Source organism: Dromiciops gliroides, chromosome 2 (genome assembly GCF_019393635.1).
Source record: "Dromiciops gliroides isolate mDroGli1 chromosome 2, mDroGli1.pri, whole genome shotgun sequence".
Classification (NCBI taxonomy): domain Eukaryota; kingdom Metazoa; phylum Chordata; class Mammalia; order Microbiotheria; family Microbiotheriidae; genus Dromiciops; species Dromiciops gliroides.
In genome coordinates, this window is record NC_057862.1 from 81,510,641 (window position 1) to 81,531,268 (window position 20,628).

The 20,628-nt window shown below is 39.2% G+C and overlaps 2 protein-coding genes across 2 annotated transcripts in view; one reads left to right on the top strand and one right to left on the bottom strand.

The window, feature by feature from the left end:
- The window catches only part of MARCHF5 (membrane associated ring-CH-type finger 5), a 61,648-nt gene extending 41,869 nt beyond the window's left edge, over window positions 1–19,779 (bottom strand). The window contains exon 1 of the mRNA XM_043987662.1: window positions 19,383–19,779. Within this exon, the coding sequence (XP_043843597.1) occupies window positions 19,383–19,417 (35 nt within the window). The 5' untranslated portion in view covers window positions 19,418–19,779. The remainder of the gene's footprint in view (window positions 1–19,382) is intronic.
- A 225-nt stretch (window positions 19,780–20,004) lies between these two features.
- CPEB3 (cytoplasmic polyadenylation element binding protein 3) overlaps window positions 20,005–20,628 on the top strand; it is a 256,089-nt gene continuing 255,465 nt past the window's right edge. The window contains exon 1 of the mRNA XM_043987657.1: window positions 20,005–20,149. The gene's annotated coding sequence lies outside the window, so the exon portion shown is untranslated. The remainder of the gene's footprint in view (window positions 20,150–20,628) is intronic.

The window sequence follows — 20,628 nt, forward strand, 5'->3', positions numbered from 1 at the left end:
TATACCTAGCCCTATTATGTGACAGGCACTGTGCTAAGCACTTCACAAATATCGCATCTGATCCTCACAACAACTCTGTGAGGTAGATGCTTATTATTCCCATTTTGCAGTTAAGGAAACTGAGGCACATTAAAGTTGTGACTTGCCCAGAGTCACAAAGCTAGTAAGTGTCTGAGACTGGATTTGAACTTTGGTATTTCTAACTCCAGGCCCAGTTCTCCATCTACTGCACAATCTAGCTGCCTCTAACTTAACCATTTCTTTTTATATATGCCCAGAAAGGGAAGTATCTGAATAATACCCTTCTTTTTTTATAGGAATGTTTTTGTTTTTGTTTTGTTTTTGTCGGGGCAATGAGGGTTAAGTGACTTGCCCAGGGTCACACAGCTGGTAAGTGTCAAGTGTCTGAAGCCAGATTTGAACTCAGATCCTCCTGAATTCAGGGTCAGTGCTTTATCCACTGAGCCACCTAGCTGCCCCTTACCCTTTTTTTTTTAATTTTATTTTTTTATACCCTTCTTTTTTAATGCTACAACCTTTTGTCCCCGTAGAATCTATCAAATTCTTCCTCTTATACTCCTTTGTAAACAAATTATAGGTATGGCATTTGGCTAGATTTTTCAGGTGTTATTAAGATACAATCTCAATTTGTATTCTTCAGAACTCATATATGTTTCATTTCTAACCTGTTTTTCTTCTTTAGATTAATTCTGCAACTATTCTATGTGAGAAAAATGACAGATGACGGTCATTTTATTTATCAAAGTTAAATAATTGTAAAATCTTTAGGGTTTTAGCTATGCTTTACAGTGTTTTGCACATGGGAATTCAACTAAATGAATGTTTGTGTAGATAATCTTGTTTTTAATGGTTGGGTTACAATGAGTATCAAAAATGTTAAAATTCATAAATTTAGATTTTTGGAGTAAAAACCATTAAAACTGAAATGAAACTGGGGGAGGGATGGAATTTATTGATAAGTTTAAAAATGAAAAAGCCTTCCTTTCATTGAAATTCAACCATCTTTGCTTGACACCTTGATGAGCATCTATTAACTCAGCGCCCTCTCTCTCCCTTAATTTCATATTTACTGGAATGCTCTTTTTTCTCATCTATACTTTTTAGAAGCCCTTAGCCTTTTATAAGGCTAAATTCAAGTAACAGTTTCTTAAAGATTTTTAGGATTTCTTCAAAAGTGAACTACCCTCCCCCTTTGTCCCCACCTTATTACTTCATACTTAATTTGTATCTGTTTTACATTTACTTTTCTGGCAACATGGCATATACTTTAAGTAGAATATAAGTTCTTCGAGGGAAGAGACTAGATCACCTTTGTATTTGTATTCCCAGTACCTAGCATACTGCCTTTATATAGCAAGGTACAAAGACCCAGAGAAGAGAATGATTAACAGTGTGAAAGAAGTGAAGAATCATTAACTTTCAGTATAGTCATTCAACTAGTTACAAACCCACTTACTTGTTACCATCTATTCCACCTTTTCTAAAAGATCAGCATGAGCTATTATCCAATGCTTTGCTACATATACAACTTTTCTTGATACACCAACCAAGCAAATCTGTCAAAAAAGAAATTAAGATTCTGGCAAGACCATTTCCTGATCTACCAATCTAGTAAACATATTAAAAGAAAATAAGGTTATTCTGGTATGACTTATTTACTGAGAACAGTAGAAAGATAAGCCATAAAGCACTATGAATACAAATACTAGCAAAAAGACAGTCCTTACCCTCAAAGAGCTTACCTCTCTGTGGGAAGAACAACAACTAAATGGACCTGAAATGGAAAGTGGGGGGTGGGGAAGGGAAGGTGAGAGAAAGTAGGCCCTTGGTAGACAAATCTGAAGAGTCAGAAGCAGAGCCTGGAATAGCGTAAAAGAGTGAGAATGGATGGTTTGGGTACTTCCTCCAAAGCTGAGGCTCTGGAAGAAGTTTACCAGAGAAGGAGTGGAGGTAATTTCCATGGTGAGAAGGCCACAGAAATATAGAGGATTTCCCTCTAATTCCCTTTTCAGATATTCATTAACCATCCCATTATCAACATGTTTTAGAATTTTGTCAGGAAATGAAGTCAAACTCACTTATTTTTACAGTGCTGCAGACTCTATTCCCTTCCCTTTTCTGGAAATCTGAACATCTATTTTTTTTTTTTGCAGGGCAATGGGGGTTAAGTGACTTGCCCAGGGTCACACAGCTAGCAAGTGTCAAGTGTCTGAGGCTGGATTTGAACTCAGGTACTCCTGAATCCAGGGCCAGTGCTTTATCCACTGCGCCACCTAGCTGCCCCCTGAACATCTATTCTTATCCAGCACTGGGGCACATCTCTATTATTCTATCTTTCAAAGAGAAGTGACAATGGTTCAGCAATCACATCTTCTGGTTGTTCAGTATTTCTGGGATCTAGTTCATCTGAAATAGGTGATTAGGCCTCAGCCAACATCAGCTAATAGTCTCTCATGACTACATCTCCTATTACTGCTGGCTATGAACCCCCTGTTAAAAATTTTATTTTTATTTTTTACAATTCAAGATCCTCCTCCCTCAAGTAAGTTGAGCAGTTTTGCATTCTCTTTATTGTCTACTACCATCCCATTCAAGTAGTGTTGCTATCCCTTCTCTGATTTTTTTCCCTAATATAGCTATCCTCCCAAAAGAAAACCAGACTACCAAGACACCCCTTTATATTATCCTTAGTTTTGCTATCAACTTCAATTAATTCTGAGCTTTCCCAGTTCCTGACTCTTTTCTTATAGGATTCTGCCAAATTTTTGTATGCAATACCCATCTTTGATAGTATTTTTATTACCTGCCCTTATTTCCCTCATTCAGTAGAATGGAAACTCCTTGAGGGTAGTGTGTGTTTTCCATTTTGTTTCTAGGACCAAGTAGAACATCTACACAGAAAAGGAGGTGCCTAATACTTTTCGAATTAAATTACACATGATTAAAAAAAAATTATGTCAGACCATTACCATCTTCTATTCTCTATCACAAGTCTAAAATGGAGAGATTACTTTCTCCCAAAGTCCTTTATTATCACATTCACCCAAGGAACCAGTTTTTCTTTTTTGATGATAAGCAGAGCTGGAATGGAATTTCCCTGTTTTTGCTTTTTCTACCTTTTGAATAATGAAATTATAATAAAACCCAGTCAAATTATTAGATATTTTGCATCTAGCAGAGCATGATCCAGCAAGTTTCCAGATTATTCAAGTTCCCTATCACTAGTTTGTCATGCTTATGCATTCAATCTCTGGATTTTACTATGATACTTCAGCTTTCAGCTGCCTTTTCCTACCCCACCCCCACCCCCCACTGGTGAGTTCCCCTGGAACTTTCATTTTGAGGAAGGGTCCAAGTCAGTCATCCTTCTCTGGACTTCACTACCATGTCTTTGCATGGATACCTCCCCACAATCTTCCCTTACCATTAGAACGTAAGCTACTTGAAGGCAGGTACTGACTTTCTTTCTGCTTGTGTTTTTATTCCCAATGTCTGGCATACTAAATGCTTAATAAATGACTGCTGACTTGATTTTGTGCTAGGCTTGTGATCTATCCTAATTCCTCATCTACTTCTTCTTTCTATGCATGTGGCCTGCAGGACAATCAATGATACTCCAAGGTCTACATCTATGATATAGCTTATTCTGTCTACAGTGACCTTCCCCTCTCTGGTTTCTCAAGTTCCTCATGAAAATATACAATGCTACTCTTCTCATAACCCTAACCCATTACCTGTTTCTTTTGAATAAAGCATACCCTTCTATATTCATAGTTAATGGATGTTATTTTACTTAATGCCAGAATCTGCCTCCTTATGCTAGTTTATTTTGCTTCTATATATGAACATCTAAGGCCATTGTAAAGTTGCTATCTAGCTATACAGTCTAAAAATCTAATGAGTGGTCGCCAATAAATTAGAAGCTTTAGCAAGAGTTTAGAATTTTAAGTATTTATTAAAGAGCATTAGGATCTAATGATCAGAGAGAAAGGTAAAAATCTAACTATTTTTAAGAGACCTCATCACCCGACCTGCCATAGCAAGGTCAGGAACAAAAAGGACCCAATGCTTCCTTCTTCCTCCTAGAAGCCTCTCCTCGAAAACTGAAACAGCCCCCCCCCCCCCAGCTCCAAGCTAATTGGCTGGTAACTTTGATAGACAGACAGTACCCACAAGCAAATGTCACTTCTTGATGCCAAGGAACTGACCTTCCAAGCCATATGGCTTGCCCTCAGATGCCTTCTCCTCATGGCAGAGCTTTCCTACAGTAACTCTCCAGCAGGTGGCATCACTCTAATTGTCACATCATAGATTTTATCGACTCTCTTCTTGGATTCTGGCTCATGTAAACTTCTGAATGTCTATATCACTTTCTCCTTAATCCATTGTAACTTTGCTTTGTTACAGATAGAGATAACTTAGATATATATTATAGATAGTTTTCTGCCTTTTTCTCTTTCTTTTTGAAATTCTCTTAGACTTACAAGACTTAAAGCAAATACATTAACAGGATTTACTTACTAGATACACTCCTCAGCTAGAAAACTATCATTCCTATATTTGAAAACATGTCCAGAGCTCCAAGCTACTTTCTTAAACATCATTTTCTTGAACATTCATTCAATTTCTGAACTGTCTCTTCTGAATCCCTTGTCTTCAAGAGTAAAAATAATGACAATACCACCTAAAGTTTTCTAATAGTAATCTTTAGCAAGTTTCTAAGTTTCTTCTGGCAGCATTATTTGTACCCTCATGAATACTAGCAGTGGGTAAGTAGTCAGTTTGAGAAATCTTGGGCACATGGCCAGGGAAAATAGTAGTCCTCTTAACAATAGTGATCTGTATAACAAATAGCTGCTTTAATACTCCTTGGAGACTGAAGCAATCAACACTACTCATCTCTTCTTCCTCTGATCCTTACTCTATGATGAGAGGCTGCTAGATACAACTGAAAAGTATACTAGTTTGGGATTTAGAGAACCTGAATTCAAATTCTCCTGTGTGACAACAGGCAGAGTTAACTGATACAGTAGACAGAGCACTGGGCTTGGAATTAGGAAGACTCCTCTTCATAAGTCCAGCCTCCGATGCTTACTAGCTATGTGACACTGGACAAGTCACTTTACCCTGTTTGCCTCAGCTTCTTCATCTGTAAAATGAGCTGGAGAAGGAAATGGCAAACCTCTCCAGCATCTCTGCCAAGAAAACCCCAGAAGGGGTCATGAGGAGTTGTACATGACTGAAATGACTGAACAATGTGTGACAAAGTCATTTAACATCGTTAGGCCTCTACTCGCTCATCTGTAAAATGAAGGGGTTGGCTTAGATGGCTTTTGAGGTCCCTTTCATCTAAATCTATGATCCTCGTATCCTCTTTCCTAAATCACCTTGCATTTATTTTATATTTATTCTGCATATACCTGTCTCTTCTGATTGAAAGCAATCTCTTCATAAACAGAGAATGTTTCATTTTTGTCTTTGTATCTCCAACATTTTAATATAGCACCTGGCACACAGTAGGCCCTTAATAAATACCTGTTGACTGAGCAATCCTATGGTCTTGGTGCTTTCCTCTCTAACCCACCTTTTATTTATTTTGTATATAATCTATATATACAACTATCAAACTCACAGTCACCCAGGCTTAAAACCTAAATGTAATCCTTAACTCCTCATTCTCTCAGCCCCCATATTAATCTGTTGGCAAATTCTGTTGATTCTGCCTCTGGAGACAATCTCTCTTGTGTGCTCCCCTTTCTCTCTTGTCAGCACCCTGACTCAGGCCTTCATCACAGTGCCAGTCACAGAATAGGCACTTAATAAATGCCTGTTGACTTGATCACATACACAGTGGCAGAACTGGGTTTCAGTGGAAATCAGGGCTTCTCATTCCAAGAATACAGCTCTTTAAAAGATTACCATGGGGCAGCTAGGTGGCGCAGTGGATAAAGCACCGGCCCTGGAGTCAGGAGTACCTGAGTTTAAATCCTACTTAAGATGCTTGACACCTACTAGCTGTATGACCCTGGGCAAGTCACTTAACCCTAATTGCCTCATCAAAAAAAAAAAAAAAAAGAAAGATTACCACACAAGTTGTATTCCAGTGAGAATTTGCAGATTTGCTTATTTGGAAGTAAATAAAAACTTCTGACCATTTCTAATTTAAATGAAAGTATATTATAATGTCAATGGAATTTCACAAAGGCTAGGAATCTGGAAACCAGGATAGTCCTAGGACCCCCTTGATACATTCATTTCATTAACTCCAGAAAGACTAAATGGTGTCTATCATCACCTTTACCTCCTAATAACTGGAACTATAGCCGAAAGACCTAAATATAACTATCTGTATATGTGTGTGTTCTTGTTTATGACAACTTTTCTATTTTTTTCCACATGGAACATGACCTTCATTCTGCTACTTAACTGGGATATTTCTCAGATAACCTAAAGATGCTGACACAAGTGAATCAAAGCAACACATTAAAGTTTTTATTATAGTTTATAATTTTCCATTTCAATGTTTATTGCCCTGTATTCAGTCATCAGTTCTGGGAAATGAAGCTCTACCATCTCAGTGCCTAAGGATCACTTATATTCCTTTCTGTTTTCTGCCCTATTCCCACTACTCAATTCCAGTCCCATTACTTCCCCCTCTGCCACTTACTCACCAATTATCTATCTCCTGACTAACCACAATTTCTCTTCTACCATCTTTCCTATCTATTTGATATCCAAGTCACTTACTTACCCACTCAATCTAAGTGAAGTTAAAGCAGAAGCAAGTTAGACAGCACCAGCAGGTAACTCAAAAGAAGGTTAGTAAAATGGAAAGTCTTTATGATTAACTGGCTAAGGAAAAGCCTGATTTGGTTTAGTGACTGCCAATGAAAAAAATATACAAAGATGAATAAAAAAATTATTAAAAGATTTACAGCCTGTGGTAACACTGACAGAAACAGGGAAATCAGAATGAAGTAGAGAATATGAGTTATTTTGGATATGTTGAGTTTGAGATCATAGTGCTTGATCTAAGTTCTCAGTGGACCTTCAGGTATAATTAAGAGACTAAAGAAAACCTGATCATGGGGATTCAAGAGGAAAAGAAAAGCACTGGACACAGATCATACATTCTACATACCTGACAATTAAAGAATACAAACAAGGCAGAAGCTAAGAAGGTAGAGATTTTGTTTTTTTAACATTCTTTTTCTTTTTTTTTTTTGAATTGAATGCAATTTAATTATAAATCCACAGTTCCTAGGAGGACACAGATTATAAACTTCTTTTTTCCTTTTTTTTTAAAGTAATAAACATTTTTATTTATAGTTCGGGGTTCCAATTTTTATCCCTCCTTCCCTCCCTCCCCTCCCCTCTCCCTGAAGCGGTAAGCAATCAGATATAGGTTATACATGTTATGGAAATTTTTTTTTAAATCTTAAACCAATAATAAAAAGGGGGAATGTTTCTGTATCAAAGTACAAGAGAAAAAGAGGATTATATGTAAAAGTACTACATATAGCTTTCTTTAAAAAAAAAGTATGACTGCTTATCTGTACTTCCTTCTAAACTTCCTTTTGTTCTCTTCTGGGAATTTTTTTTAAAAGCCTTGCATATGGGGCAGCTAGGTAGTGCAGTGGATAGAGCACTGGCCCTGGAGTCAGGAGTACCTAAGTTCAAATCCGGCCTCAGACACTTGACACTTACTAGCTGTGTGACCCTGGGCAAGTCACTTAACCCCAATTGCCTCACTACAAAAAAAAAAAAAAGCCTTACATATTCTTTTCTTCCTTTGTAATCTTTTTTTGGGGAAACACTATCACTAACTCCTCCCTAAAGAAAAAAGAAAAACAAAATTCTTGTAACAAAGTTAACAGTCAAGCAAAACAAATCCACACATTGGTTATGTCCAAAAATGTATGTCCTATCCTGCATCTTGAGTCTCTGTCAGGAGGTGGATAGTAAGTGGTAATAGAGGTATGCCGCCCCCCAGGGCATATGGCAAAAGCTTATCTATCAGAGCCAGGAGATCTAATCATAAAATCTAAGGTTCCATTGGGAGGCAGAAGAGGATGAATAAAGGTTGACAACCAGAGATCAGATGTCATGGTGAAGAGATACCAGGAAGTTGGGTAGAGGTCTTAGAACTCTAGAAATAAGATAAAAACCTCACCTATCAGAGCTTAGAAACCTAGAATGGAGTTCCATATACATTAAACCAGACTATAAAATGCTCTCCCTCTCTTTTCATATTTTCTGTTCATGTTTCCTCCCATTTCAAAATGTTCACTGCAATCTTTTTTTTGTGGTCTAAACTTTTTTAAACTTGCTTTGTTGGATCACCACAGCCATGCGGTTTCTAGGCACAATGTCTATTCCCCTGAGTATAAAGGGAGTACTATTTATTCTTGCATTATATTACTTTGTGGAGCTGGTCTTTGCCACACTTCTTGTACTAATTTTTGCAAGTTTAAGGTTCACTATTTTGGTAGCAACAGTATCAATATTAAGAGCAGATAAGATTTTTTTTAAAGCAACAGACCTATTAAATTGTTTAATATTCACTTTCTGTTATGGTCCTTAATTGCACTAGAGAGATAAATGCACTGCTACAGAATGAAAAAAAAAAGAATAATTTAAAACTATGAGAGAAAAGAACTGTATTTAGAAATAATATCCTGGGGGCAGTTAGGTGGTGTAGTGGATAAAGCACTGGCCCTGGATCCAGGAGGACCTGAGTTCAAATCTGACAGTAGCTATGTGACCCTGGGGCAAGTCACTTAACCCTCATTGCCCTGCAAAAACAAAAAACAAAAAAACAAAACAAAAGAAAGAAAGAAATAATATTCTGCCACATTTAAAACATGCCTAGGATATGGGAAATGAGGAAAAGAAAGGAATTCAAGAAGATTCTGAAGTTTCAACAGGGAAGTAAGGAAGAAGAACCAGTTTCATAAAAATTCAGTTTTATTTATCTGAGGGGACAGAAAATTCTGATAATGAATAATCTTTGTCTTATTTTGACCACTTGACTGTAAGCTCCATGAAGGCAAGAACTATGTCTTTATATTTCCTCTAGTGCCTAGTGTCCTGCATGGTGCAGGCACGTAGTGTTTGCTTATAAATGAACCATAAGACCCATATTTAAGAGAGAGAGAGAAGCCAGAAGTGATCATGAAAATAAGTGGAGACCCAGAATACAGCAGTATCACAGAAAGCATAGAAGGAATGTTTTCAGAAGGAGATGACAGCATGAGGACTGAGAAATGGCTATTCAATTATGAGATAAGGCACTTAATTTCAATAAGTATTAAATTTCCTATTTAAACAGGGCATTATTAGGGGTTAGAAAAGATACAAAGTTTAGCATTGAAAGGTCCCTACCCTGATGAGCTTACACAGTTTGAGTGAGGAGAAAATAATAAGCACAATGATAAGCACAGTAATACAAATAAAACCTTAAAAACTATAAAAGAGAAAAGAAAATTAAAAAGCTGACATTTATGCAGTCCCTCAAGATTGACAAATATTATCTTACTACAGTTTTATAACAATCCTGTGAGGTAGATGCTATTATGTCCATTTTATAGATGAGGACACAAGCTCGGAATACTTAACTGACTTGTGTGTGGGCATACAACGATAGTATCAGAAGCAGGATTCAAGCCCTTTCCTGATTCTACGTCCAGTGTTCCATGCAGTCACTATGATGTGCTGGCTCTAGCAAAGTGCTATCAGAGGTTTCAGAGGAAGAGATCATTACAGACTTGGGAGACCAGGAAAGGATTTATGCAAAAGGCAGTATTTAAATTGGATTTTGATGGATAGATAGGAATTCAACAGGTGAAGAATTCCAGGTAGAGAGAAAACATCACAAGGAAAAGCACAGTGTTTTGGAGATAAGAGAATAAGCAGGGAGGGTTTAGAAACAGAAAGTAATCCAATTGGCTCTAGCTCACAGTTAAGAGGACAGAAGAAATAATTATATCACAAGGTGCTTTCCTTAAAAGAACCCTATGAGTTAGACATTGCAAGTATCATCACACCATTTTACAGGTAAGGAAACAAAAGCTTAGTGTTGTGTGACAGAGACACAGGAAAGGCCAGACTATTTTCTACTATGTTTTAGAAAGGTAGGGTGGTGGAAGATTCCTGAGGACCTTATATAACCAGGTGAAGGAGTTTAGGCATGACAGAGTCAAAAGAGTGTTAGATTTAGAGTCAGAAGTCTTGGGTTTTAATCTAGGCTTTGTCATTTACTGCATGTGTAAACCTGGTTAAGTCACATAATCTTAGTGGGCCTTAGTTTCCTCATATGAGAAACAAAATGAGTGAACAGATGATTTCTGTGGTCCTTTCCAATCTTGATTTTATATGACCAGATCTATACACGTGGATGAGTTTAGTCAAAGCATGAAGGACACATTGGAAAAGCACGGCAATCTCACTATTCTAGAAGGGACAAATCTGGCTTTGCCACTTACTATTTGGGTGGTCTTTTAGTAAATCACTTCAATTCCTTGGGCTTCAAATCCCTTATCTGTAAAGCAGGGGTTTAAACTTTGTGAAAACACATGCTAAGAAAGCAGAAACAAAAACTGCAGAATAAATGTTAAAGAAAAGAACAGATCCAATTACCATGGTAAATAAGGGTCAGGAATATTCAATATAGTTGGAATCTAGGGACAAAAGTATTTGCTATACCAGAAAGGAGTCCCCTGCCAATACTCCCCCAAGTCATTTGACTTATATTTTCAAAATTCAAGTAGCCATCCTTTAGTATTTAGGTTTCTAAAACCTGGCACAATTGAGTGAAGTAACTTGTCTAAGATTCTATAATTAATGTCTTCTAGGATTATGCTTTATTGAATTCAAAAGGTTCAAAATAATAAACTTGAAAACAGTTCCAAAATACATTTGAAAATATACTTACTGCGGAGGTACCACCTCCCAGGTATCACAAATATATAATTGGCTAATATGACAAAGGAAAATGATAAATGTTGGAAAAGATGTGGGAAAACTGGCACATTAATGCACTGTTGGTGAAACTGTGAACTGACCCAACCATTCTGAAGAACAATTTGGAACCATGCCCAAAAGGCTATAAAACTATGCATACCCATTAGCCCAGTAATAGCACTACTAGGTCTATATCTCAAAGGGATCATAAAAAAGGGAAAAGGACCCACATGTACAAAAATATTTATATCTGCTCTTTTTGTGGTGGAAAAGAACTGGAAATTGAGGGGATGCCCATCAATTGTGGAATGGCTAAACAAATTGTGGTATATGAATGTAATGGAGTACTATTGTGCTCTAAGAAATGATGAGCAGGCAGATTTCAGAAAAACCTGACGACTTACATGAATTGAACCAAGAGAACATTGTATACAGTATCAACAAAATTATGTTGATCGACTGTGATAGACTTAGCTCTTCTCAGCAATACAATGATCCAAGACAATGCCAAAAGACTCATGATGGAAAATGTTCTCTGTATCCAAAAAAAAGAACTATGGAATCTGAATGCAGATTGAAGCATACTATTTTCACTTATGTTGGGTTTTTTTAGTCATCATTATTTCTTCTTTCTTGTGTTTTTCCCCCTTTTGTTTTGATTCTTCCTTCACAACATAACTAATGTGGACATATGCTTAACAGGAATGTAACGTATAACCTATATCAGATTGCTTGCTAGCTTTGGGAGAAGGGGTGGAAGGAGGGTGGAAGAAAAATTCAGAACTCAAAATCTTAGAAAAATGAATGCTGAAAACTACATATACATATAATTGGAAAAAAAAATACTAAGAGAAAAAATAAGGAAATGTACTTACTTGGGGCAAAGCCAAGATGGTTGTGTAAAGGTGGGGACTCTCCTGACTTCTCCTACACTCCCCTTCAAACAATGTTAAAATAACACCTCAAATAAATTCTGAAGCAGCAGAACAAACAAAAGGATGGGGTAAAAGAAATTTTCCTCCACAAGGCAACTCAGAAGGTCAGTAGGAAAGGTCTTACTGGGGTGAGAATGGAGTGAAGTTCAGCAGGCCTTCAGGGGTGACTGAATTGGAGGCAGTCAGAGCTATTAGATCACAGAGGGTAAGGGGGGTGGACAACTGGCCAGAAGAAGCACTAGTAGGAGAGAGAATGCTGGACACAGTTCCAGCACAGGCCAGGAAAACAGTGACCACACCACTCTTTAGATCATACCACCATGGAAGAAGTGAAAACTTACAGACTCCCAGAAATAGATCTGAAAACAGCAGCCCCCAAGCCCCTGAAACTTGGAGCAGTTGCCCCTCCGCCCCAGGAGCAGATTTAACATAAAGGTAAGGGTCAAGAAACAGACTAGAAAAATGAACAAACAACAAAAAAATAACTTGATCACAGAAAGTTACTAGGGTAACAGGGAAGGGCAAAACACAAACTCAGAAGAAGACATCTAAATGAAAGGAGCTACATGCAAAACCACAAAGAAAAATGTAAATTGGTCTTAGGCCCTCGATGAGCTGAAAAAGTATTTTAGAAATGAAATGAGAGGTACAGGAAAAATTGGGAAATGAGTGATGCAAGAAAATCATGAAAAAATTCAACAGCTTGGTAAAAGGAGACACAAAAAATACTGAAGAAAACAACACCTTAAAAAATAGAATGGGATAAATGGTAAAAAAAAAAAAAAGGGACAAAAATCCAATGAAGAAAAGAATGCCTTCAAAAGCAGAATTGGACAAATGGAAAAAAATAGTTAAAAATTCACTGATGAAAAGAACTCCTCAATAAGTAGAACTGGCCATATGGAAAAAGGAGGTAGAAAAGCTCACTGAAAGAAAGTAATTCCTTAAAAATTAGAACTGGACAAATGGAGGCTAATGACTCTATGAGACATCAAGAAACTATCAAAAAAATTTTTAAAAAGGAAAAAAATAGAAGAATATGTGGAATTTCTCATTGGAAAAAACAACTGACCTGGAAAATAGATCCAGGAGAGATTATTTAAGAATTATTGGACTACCTGAAAGCCATGATCAAAAAAGAGCCCAGAACATCTTTCAAGAAATTATTAAGGAAAACAGTCCTGATATCCTAGAACCACAAGGTAAAATAGAAATTAAAAGAATTCACCAATCACTTCCTGAGATTCCCAAATGAAAATTTCAATTAACATTACAGTCAAATTTCAGAGTTCTTAGGTCAAGGAGAAAATACTGTAAGCAGTCAGAAAGAAATCATTCAAATATTGTAGAGCCACAGTCAGGATAACATAAGATCTAGGAGCTTCTATATGAAAGAATCAGAGTACTTGAGGAATATGCACAGAAGGCACAAGTATGAATTATGATGGGAGATTATGTATATATGTGTATGTATGTATATATGTGTGTGTATATATACATATATACATATAGATATATAGATAATTGAGAAAGAGGGATATACTGGATAAAGAGAGAGGTAGAATAGGGTAAATTATCTGACATAAAAGAGGCACTAAAGAGCAATGATGGGGAGGGTAGCAGGCAACACATAAACCTTACTCTCAGAAGAATTGGCTCAAAGAGGGAACATCATACACATTTAGATGGGTATAGAAATCTCTTACCCTGCAGGGAAGTAGGAAGGGAAGAGGATTGGGGGCAGGGGGAGACTGACTGATAGAAGGGAGGATAAATTGGGGGAGGAGGTGGCCAGAAGCAAAACACTTTTGAGGAGGAGCAGGGAGAAAGGAGAAAGAAGGATAAATGGAGGGGGGGGGGGTATGGAGGGAAATAAACAGTAATCATAACTGAATGTGAATGGGATGAACTAACCCATAAAACAGAAGTAGATAGCAGAGTGGATTACTTGATTTAGACATAAAGGGTAATACCATAAGCAAACTGGGGGTGGGGGTGGGGGAAGAGCATGGAATAGTTTACCTGTCAGACCTATAGATAAAGAAAGAATTTATGATCAAATAAGAACTAGAGAGCATTACAGGATATAAAATGGACAATTCTGATTACATTAAAGTTTTTATACAAATAAAATCAATTTGGCCAAGATTCGAAGGAAAGCAGAAAACTGGGAGAAAATTTTTTACAGCTATTTTCTCTGATAAAGGCCCCACTTCTCAAATATATAGAGAACTGAGTCAAATTTATAAAACCACAAGTCATTCCCCAATTGACAAATGGCCAAAGGATATGAACAACTGTTTTCAGATGAAGACATCAAAGCTATCCACAGTTATATGAAAAAATGCTCTGCTTCATTATTGATTAGAGAAATGCAAATTAAAATAATTCTAAGGTACCATCTTAAACCTATCAGATTGGTTGATATAACAGAAAGGGAAAATGACAAGTGTTGAAAGGGATATGGAAAAACTGGGACACTAATGCACTGTTGGTGGAGTTGTGAACTGATCCAACCATTCTGAAGAGCAATATGGAACTATGCCAAAAGGGCAATCAAACTGTGTATACCCCTTGACCCAGCAATACCACTACTAGATCTGTATCCCAAAGAGATTCCTCCCACTCCCCCCCAAAAATGAAATGGACATCAGTACAAAAAAATTTCTAGCAACTTTTTTTGTAGTGGCAAAGAATTGGAAATTGAGGAGCTACCCATCAATTAGAAATGGCTTAACAAAATGTGGTAAATGATTTTGATGTAATATTATTATGCTATAAGAAAGGACAAGCAAGGGGGCAGCTAGGTGGTACAGTGGATAAAGTACTGGCCCTGGATTCAGGAGGACCTGAGTTTAAATCCGGCTTCAGACACTTGACACTTACTAGCTGTGTGACCTGGGCAAGTCCCTTAACACCCATTGCCCCACCAAAAAAGACAAAAACAAAAAAACCCCCCAAAAAAACACAAACAGAAAGGACGAGCAAGATGCTTCCAGAAAAACCTGGAAAGACTTACATGAACAGATGTGCAAACTGAAGTGAGTAGAACCAGAAGACTGTAGCCAACAAAGATTGACTTGGCTATTCTCAGCAATAAAACGATGTAAGACAATTTTGAAGGACTTATGATGAAAAATACTATCTACTTTCACTGAAAGAACTGGAGTCTAAATGCAGATTGAAATATATTTTTTAAAAAATTTCTTTCTTTTTCTTGGGGGGGTTTTTGTCTGTGTTTTCTTTCACAATGTAACTAATGTGGAAATATGTTTTACACAACTGTACATGTATAATCCATATCAAATTGCTTGCCTTCTCAATAAGAGGGAGAGAACTGGGAGCTCAAAATTTTAAAAAACAAATGTAAAAAACTGTTTTACATATAATTGGAAAAATATAGAAAGGAAAAAAATATACTTGCTTTTTGCCATCAAGCACTACATGAACAAAAGTCATCAGATATATCAGATATAATAACCAGTCACTATACTCAAGTTAGTAAAATAAAAATACAACTCAATTTTTCTTTCAATAATAAAGTTTTTTTTGTTGCTTAAATGGCTTGCAACATTAAGTAATGACAACTGAACATATCATTTATGTTGTACGAAATGGAACCTTTGTTTTCCTTGGCAGTTTATGAAATATATATAAATGAGGTGTATGCATGCACGCATATGTGTATACACATATACACACAATACATATATAAATATATATGAAACACAGACATAGGTTTTTGTTTTGTTTTGTTTTTGTAGGACAATGAGGGTTAAGTGACTTGCCCAGGGTCACACAGCTTGTAAGTGTCAAGTGTTTGAGGCTGGATTTGAACTCAGGTCCTCCTGAATCCAGGGTGGGTGCTTTATCCACTGCACCACCTAGCTGCTCCCTAGACATAGGTTTTTATTATAGATTAATAACACCATGTGCTGTGATCTAGGAGCAAAAGAACAGTACTGCTGTCTTACAGAAAAATAAATATCCCTTAGATTTTAGGATGACAACCTCAACTTCATAGATACAACTAAAACAAGGCAATGGCAGGTTTTTTCCTTTTTCTACGTATTCTCTATCATGTTCTTTTATCAAGAAACAAACCAGAAAATAAAGTGACTTTATATGCATGCTTAAGACACTTAATAAAAATCCCATTTTGTGCCCACAATCTTGGGTATCCCTCTAGAAGTAGGAACATTAGGACATTATTTCTAGGTGAGGATATCAAATGAATATATGTAAAATACTTTGCAAACCTCAAAGCACAATATGAACATGAACTAGTATTAATATCGTTTATCTTTAGGTGCCTGCAACATTAATATTAACATTAATTAATAGGTTAGGTTAGGTCACTGGAGCTCCAGGGCTTTCTGGGGTTTCAGAGATACATTTGGAAGTACAGTCCGAAGATTTTCCCTATTTACCAACAGCTCTTAAGAGCAATCAAATAACAAGCATTTATTAATTGCTAACTATCCGACAGACCTAGGGAGTAAAAGATTAAAAAAACAACAACCTCAAGGAGCTTACATTCTATCTAGGAAGAAACAGGCACACTAATACACACACACACATATATATATATGGATATATGATATAGATACAAGGTAAACTATTTATTTGGAGGAATGGGAAATCAGGAGAGTGATTTTGTAGGACGTGGCCCTTGAGCTGAGTTTTGAAAGAAATTAGGGAATTTAAAGATATTCTGACTTGCCCAAGTTCACATGGTCAGTAATGGTCATGAATAAATCCAAATCCCCAGACTCCAGAACCAATGTTCTGTCTACACAATGTTTCTAAAATAAATGTTGTCCAGAGAGAACATGTAAGTTGGAATGTGCCTAGAATATTATGATCTCACTCAACAGGGATGGCGTAGTGGTCCCTCTGATCAAATGTCACTGACAGTCCAATATATAATCTGCCTCTCTTCCCAGTGACAATGAGAGGAAAATGAGGTGACCCGCTAGACTCTGAACAATCAGGATAACTAGGGAACTAGGTTTCTTTATAAGGGATGCTGGTATAGCATCAGAGCTGTTACCCATGGGTCATTCTACCAGAGAAACAAGTACATGGTTTTCATTTAAAAGCTTAAATATTTCTATTTTATAAGTATCCAAATCTATCCTTTTCATCTTGGGTGAATCTCATCCATGTCCTCCCATAAATCCTCCAGAGCAGGTGTCAAATACAAAGATTTGTGGGCTGAACTAGATTAAAATGTAATTAGGACGTATTTAACAAAATAAACAAAAATACTTTAGAACATAATGTTACTGTGGTTTTCTAGTCAGTATGCACCAACAGGGATCCTAATATATGATGTAGTGGCCCCTATTTCTATTTGGGTTGGACACCATTGCTCCAAAGAAACCACTGAAGAAGTTTCTAGGTCTCTTATTTTAAGTCAGGCAGAGCTTCAGTGGAAATGGGGGAGGGGGACACAGAACCTACTCAAGGATAAGCCTTTATTTTAGGTTGTGCCTTAAGATTACCTATAAACAGATAAGTATTGTCTCCAAAAGAGGAAAAATAAATTTAATATCTTATAGCTGTACTATCCAGAAAGGGTTGAAATTATTTGCTGATTCAGCAGAGAAGATCTGTGCTATGCTTCTAAGTATCATTGTTAGTCTAGACAATTTACTGGACCAGGATTGATAAACAAAGACTGTTGGGCAGAAATCTCCGAAGTCTGAGTTTCTAGTTTCAGCTCCCTCACTGGTCAAGTAGACTTAAGTTTTACCAGTTAATATTTTAAAAAAGACAAACTGCCAAAAAACTGCTCTCTGAACTGCTAAATCCATGGCCTTTTTCTCTTGTCCCATGTGAACTTGGCAGCTTTTGAAGCTATTGCTTTCTTGTCCTGGATTCTGGGTTTTTATGATAGCACTCTTTCCTGGTTTTCCTACTTGTCTGGCTAGTCTTCCTCAGCCTCCTTTGCTCCTCCATCCCTTAGTATAAATGCACCCCATGCCAGTGCCACCTCCTAAAGTAGGCCTCTCCCTCTCAGCTGCTGGTAACCTCTCCCAAGATTTTACTTTTGTATTTTGCGTTTACTTTTCTGTTTCCAAGTTGTCTCTTCCTCCCTAAATCTAACATGTAAGCTTCTTGAGGACAAGGATTCATGCAAGAAGCTACCACACAACCAACAAGCCCATACATGCCAGGAATCGTATTAAGCCCTGGGAATGAAGATGCTCAGAATGAAACAATCCCTACTCTCGAGGATCGAGGATTCAGTGGGGGAGACATAGAAGTACATACAGAATAAATATAAACAGGCAAAAAATAGACCTCGACATGGTTTATACCATCCTCAAAGAATCATAAATGATACTGGAAAATACTAATTATTAAGTGTTAGATTCATGTCTTTTTTCATATTATCTGTTACTGTTAACTTGCATTTTAACAAAGCTACATACCTCCTGCCTTTCTTGCTTGGAAACTGGAGAAATGGAAACCAGCCTCCTGGTTTTTCCATTAGTGATTATCCCAGGTTGTTGGAACTCAGGAAGCTTAAACCAGTGGGGAAGTCACACCCCCTTGAGCTCCTGCTAGGCTCAGGCCTCTATGAAGCCTTCCTTGTCCCCTCCCCCAATAGTTACTCCCTCCTCAAATTACTTAGTATTTACTTATGGGTGTACAAGTTGTTTTCCCTTAGTGGAACGTAAGCTCCTAGAGAGAGGGATTCTTTCTCTCCCTCCCCTCTTTTTCTTCATATATAGATTGATTCCTTTCCTCCCTGTGTGTACGTGTGTACACACACACACACACACACACACACACAATCAATCAATCAATCAATCAATCAATCCCCAGTGCCTAGCACACAGGAGGCACTCGTAAACGTCTGCTGAACTGAACTCAAAGGTAACGCAGCTCTTCTTTCACAGGAGACAAAACAGGCTCTCTAGACCGCTTGGGAATGTCTAGTTTTCTGTGGGGATCTTGATCTTTCTCCTTCTGAGTTTTGGGTTTCTGCTCCCTCCCTCTCCTGAAATTCCTTGGTATTTCCCAATCTCTATACAAAGGGTAAGCTGGTTGAGGGCAGGCGTGTTTGTTTTTTGTTTTTTTAATTCCCAGTGCAAAATAGCAGACGCTTGAGAAACATTTGCCGAATCGAATTAGGTAGTCAAATCTTTGGTGAAACTCCATCGGGGCGTCCCCCTCCCCGAATGCTTCTATTTTCCGACAAGCCCACCCATTTGAGGCCATTTGAGTTAAGGGTAGTCTTTGAGGTGCTGGTCCTTCCTGACCCGGAGGGGGGGGGGCGAAGAAACGTGGGGACCAAACCCGCCCGTGCCCACACGCCTCGTATGGGTGGGAGGGTGCTAACAACTTTCTCGGTTCCGCAGACCCCCGAGCTCGTCTCTCAGCCCCCTCCCCAAACTGGCCAGACCACGGACACAGAAAGCTGGGGCCTCCCCGGCCCGGCGTTCCCCGTACCTGTCCAGCATCTGCTGCAGGGCTTGGTCGGGCATCTTCTCGAGGCCCTCCCCGCGGAGCCGAGCCGAGACGAGGCGGCGGCGGCGGCGTAGGCTGCAGCGGCGAGCGCCGGGCCCCAGAGAGAGACAATAGCGGCGGCGGTGGGCGGGCGAACTAGGCCTCAGCCGGGCTCCAGCCGCGGCGAGCTCTCCTCACCGCCTCCCCGGGCGGCTCGGCAGCGGCTCGGAGCGACCTTTGGGCTCCGGGAGGACGCGGGGGAGGGAGGAGGAAGAGGACGAGCGGGAGGAGGCTGAGGAGGCGGCGGCGGGAGGAGGGGCCTAGGACTAGGAGGCGGCGATCGCGGCGCGGGTTCCTGCCCGTCTCCCCACGGTTCCGGTCCATGGACCGCGGCCGAGGAGCAGAGGCTGGCGGCGGGGCTACCTCTGTGAGGTAAGAGTCGCCGCCTCCGTGCGCACCGGGGTCACGACGCAGGGGCAGCCCAGAGCAGCCTGGGAGATGTAGTCCCAGTACCGACTCCTGGCGAAGGGACCGACAAAGCCTACTTTTGAACATCTCCGCCGTCCTCCTCTCCGGCCTGCTGCCCGGCACACACTCACACACACGTACACGCACACGCACACACACACACACACACACACACACACACGCGCGCGCGCGCACACACGGGAGTCTACTTTTTTTTTCCTGCCCGAGGGGAGAAATGTCCTTCGTGCCGCTCTCTAAGAAACAGCAGGATGTACCGCTCCAGCGCTGTCAGTAGGAAAAAGGTCAGCCCCCCCATTGAGGTCGTCTTCTCCTCTCCCTCGCCCCCCGCCCCCCTCCGTGGCTCCTCCTCTCTGGGTGAGCCGCAGTTAGGTGCGGGAGCTCGGCTCTGGCCAGGTGCTGAGGCTGCAGCAGCCCAGCCATCCCGGCAAGGGCTGTCACCAGAGTAGGGCGGGCCAACCCAGCCAGAGGGACGCCTTGGGATGCGGCCAACGTTTTCTTAGCTACTTCAGCCCTCGGAGCCCCTTTGTGAATGGGATTGCTTCTTTCTGGTTGTGGGAATATCTAAGAAGCGCCGGTGGCTAGATCCTGTTATTATTATCAAGGCTCAGAGGAAACGGTTTCCAGCTTAGCCTTCCACTGAAGACTGTTGACACAAGGGAACGAAAATTCCCCCTTCAGGAACCTTCTAAACTGTGTCTACTGCTTACTACCACCGACTGTCAGAATTGAACCAACCCGTTTGTAAGCAAACAGCCCGGCC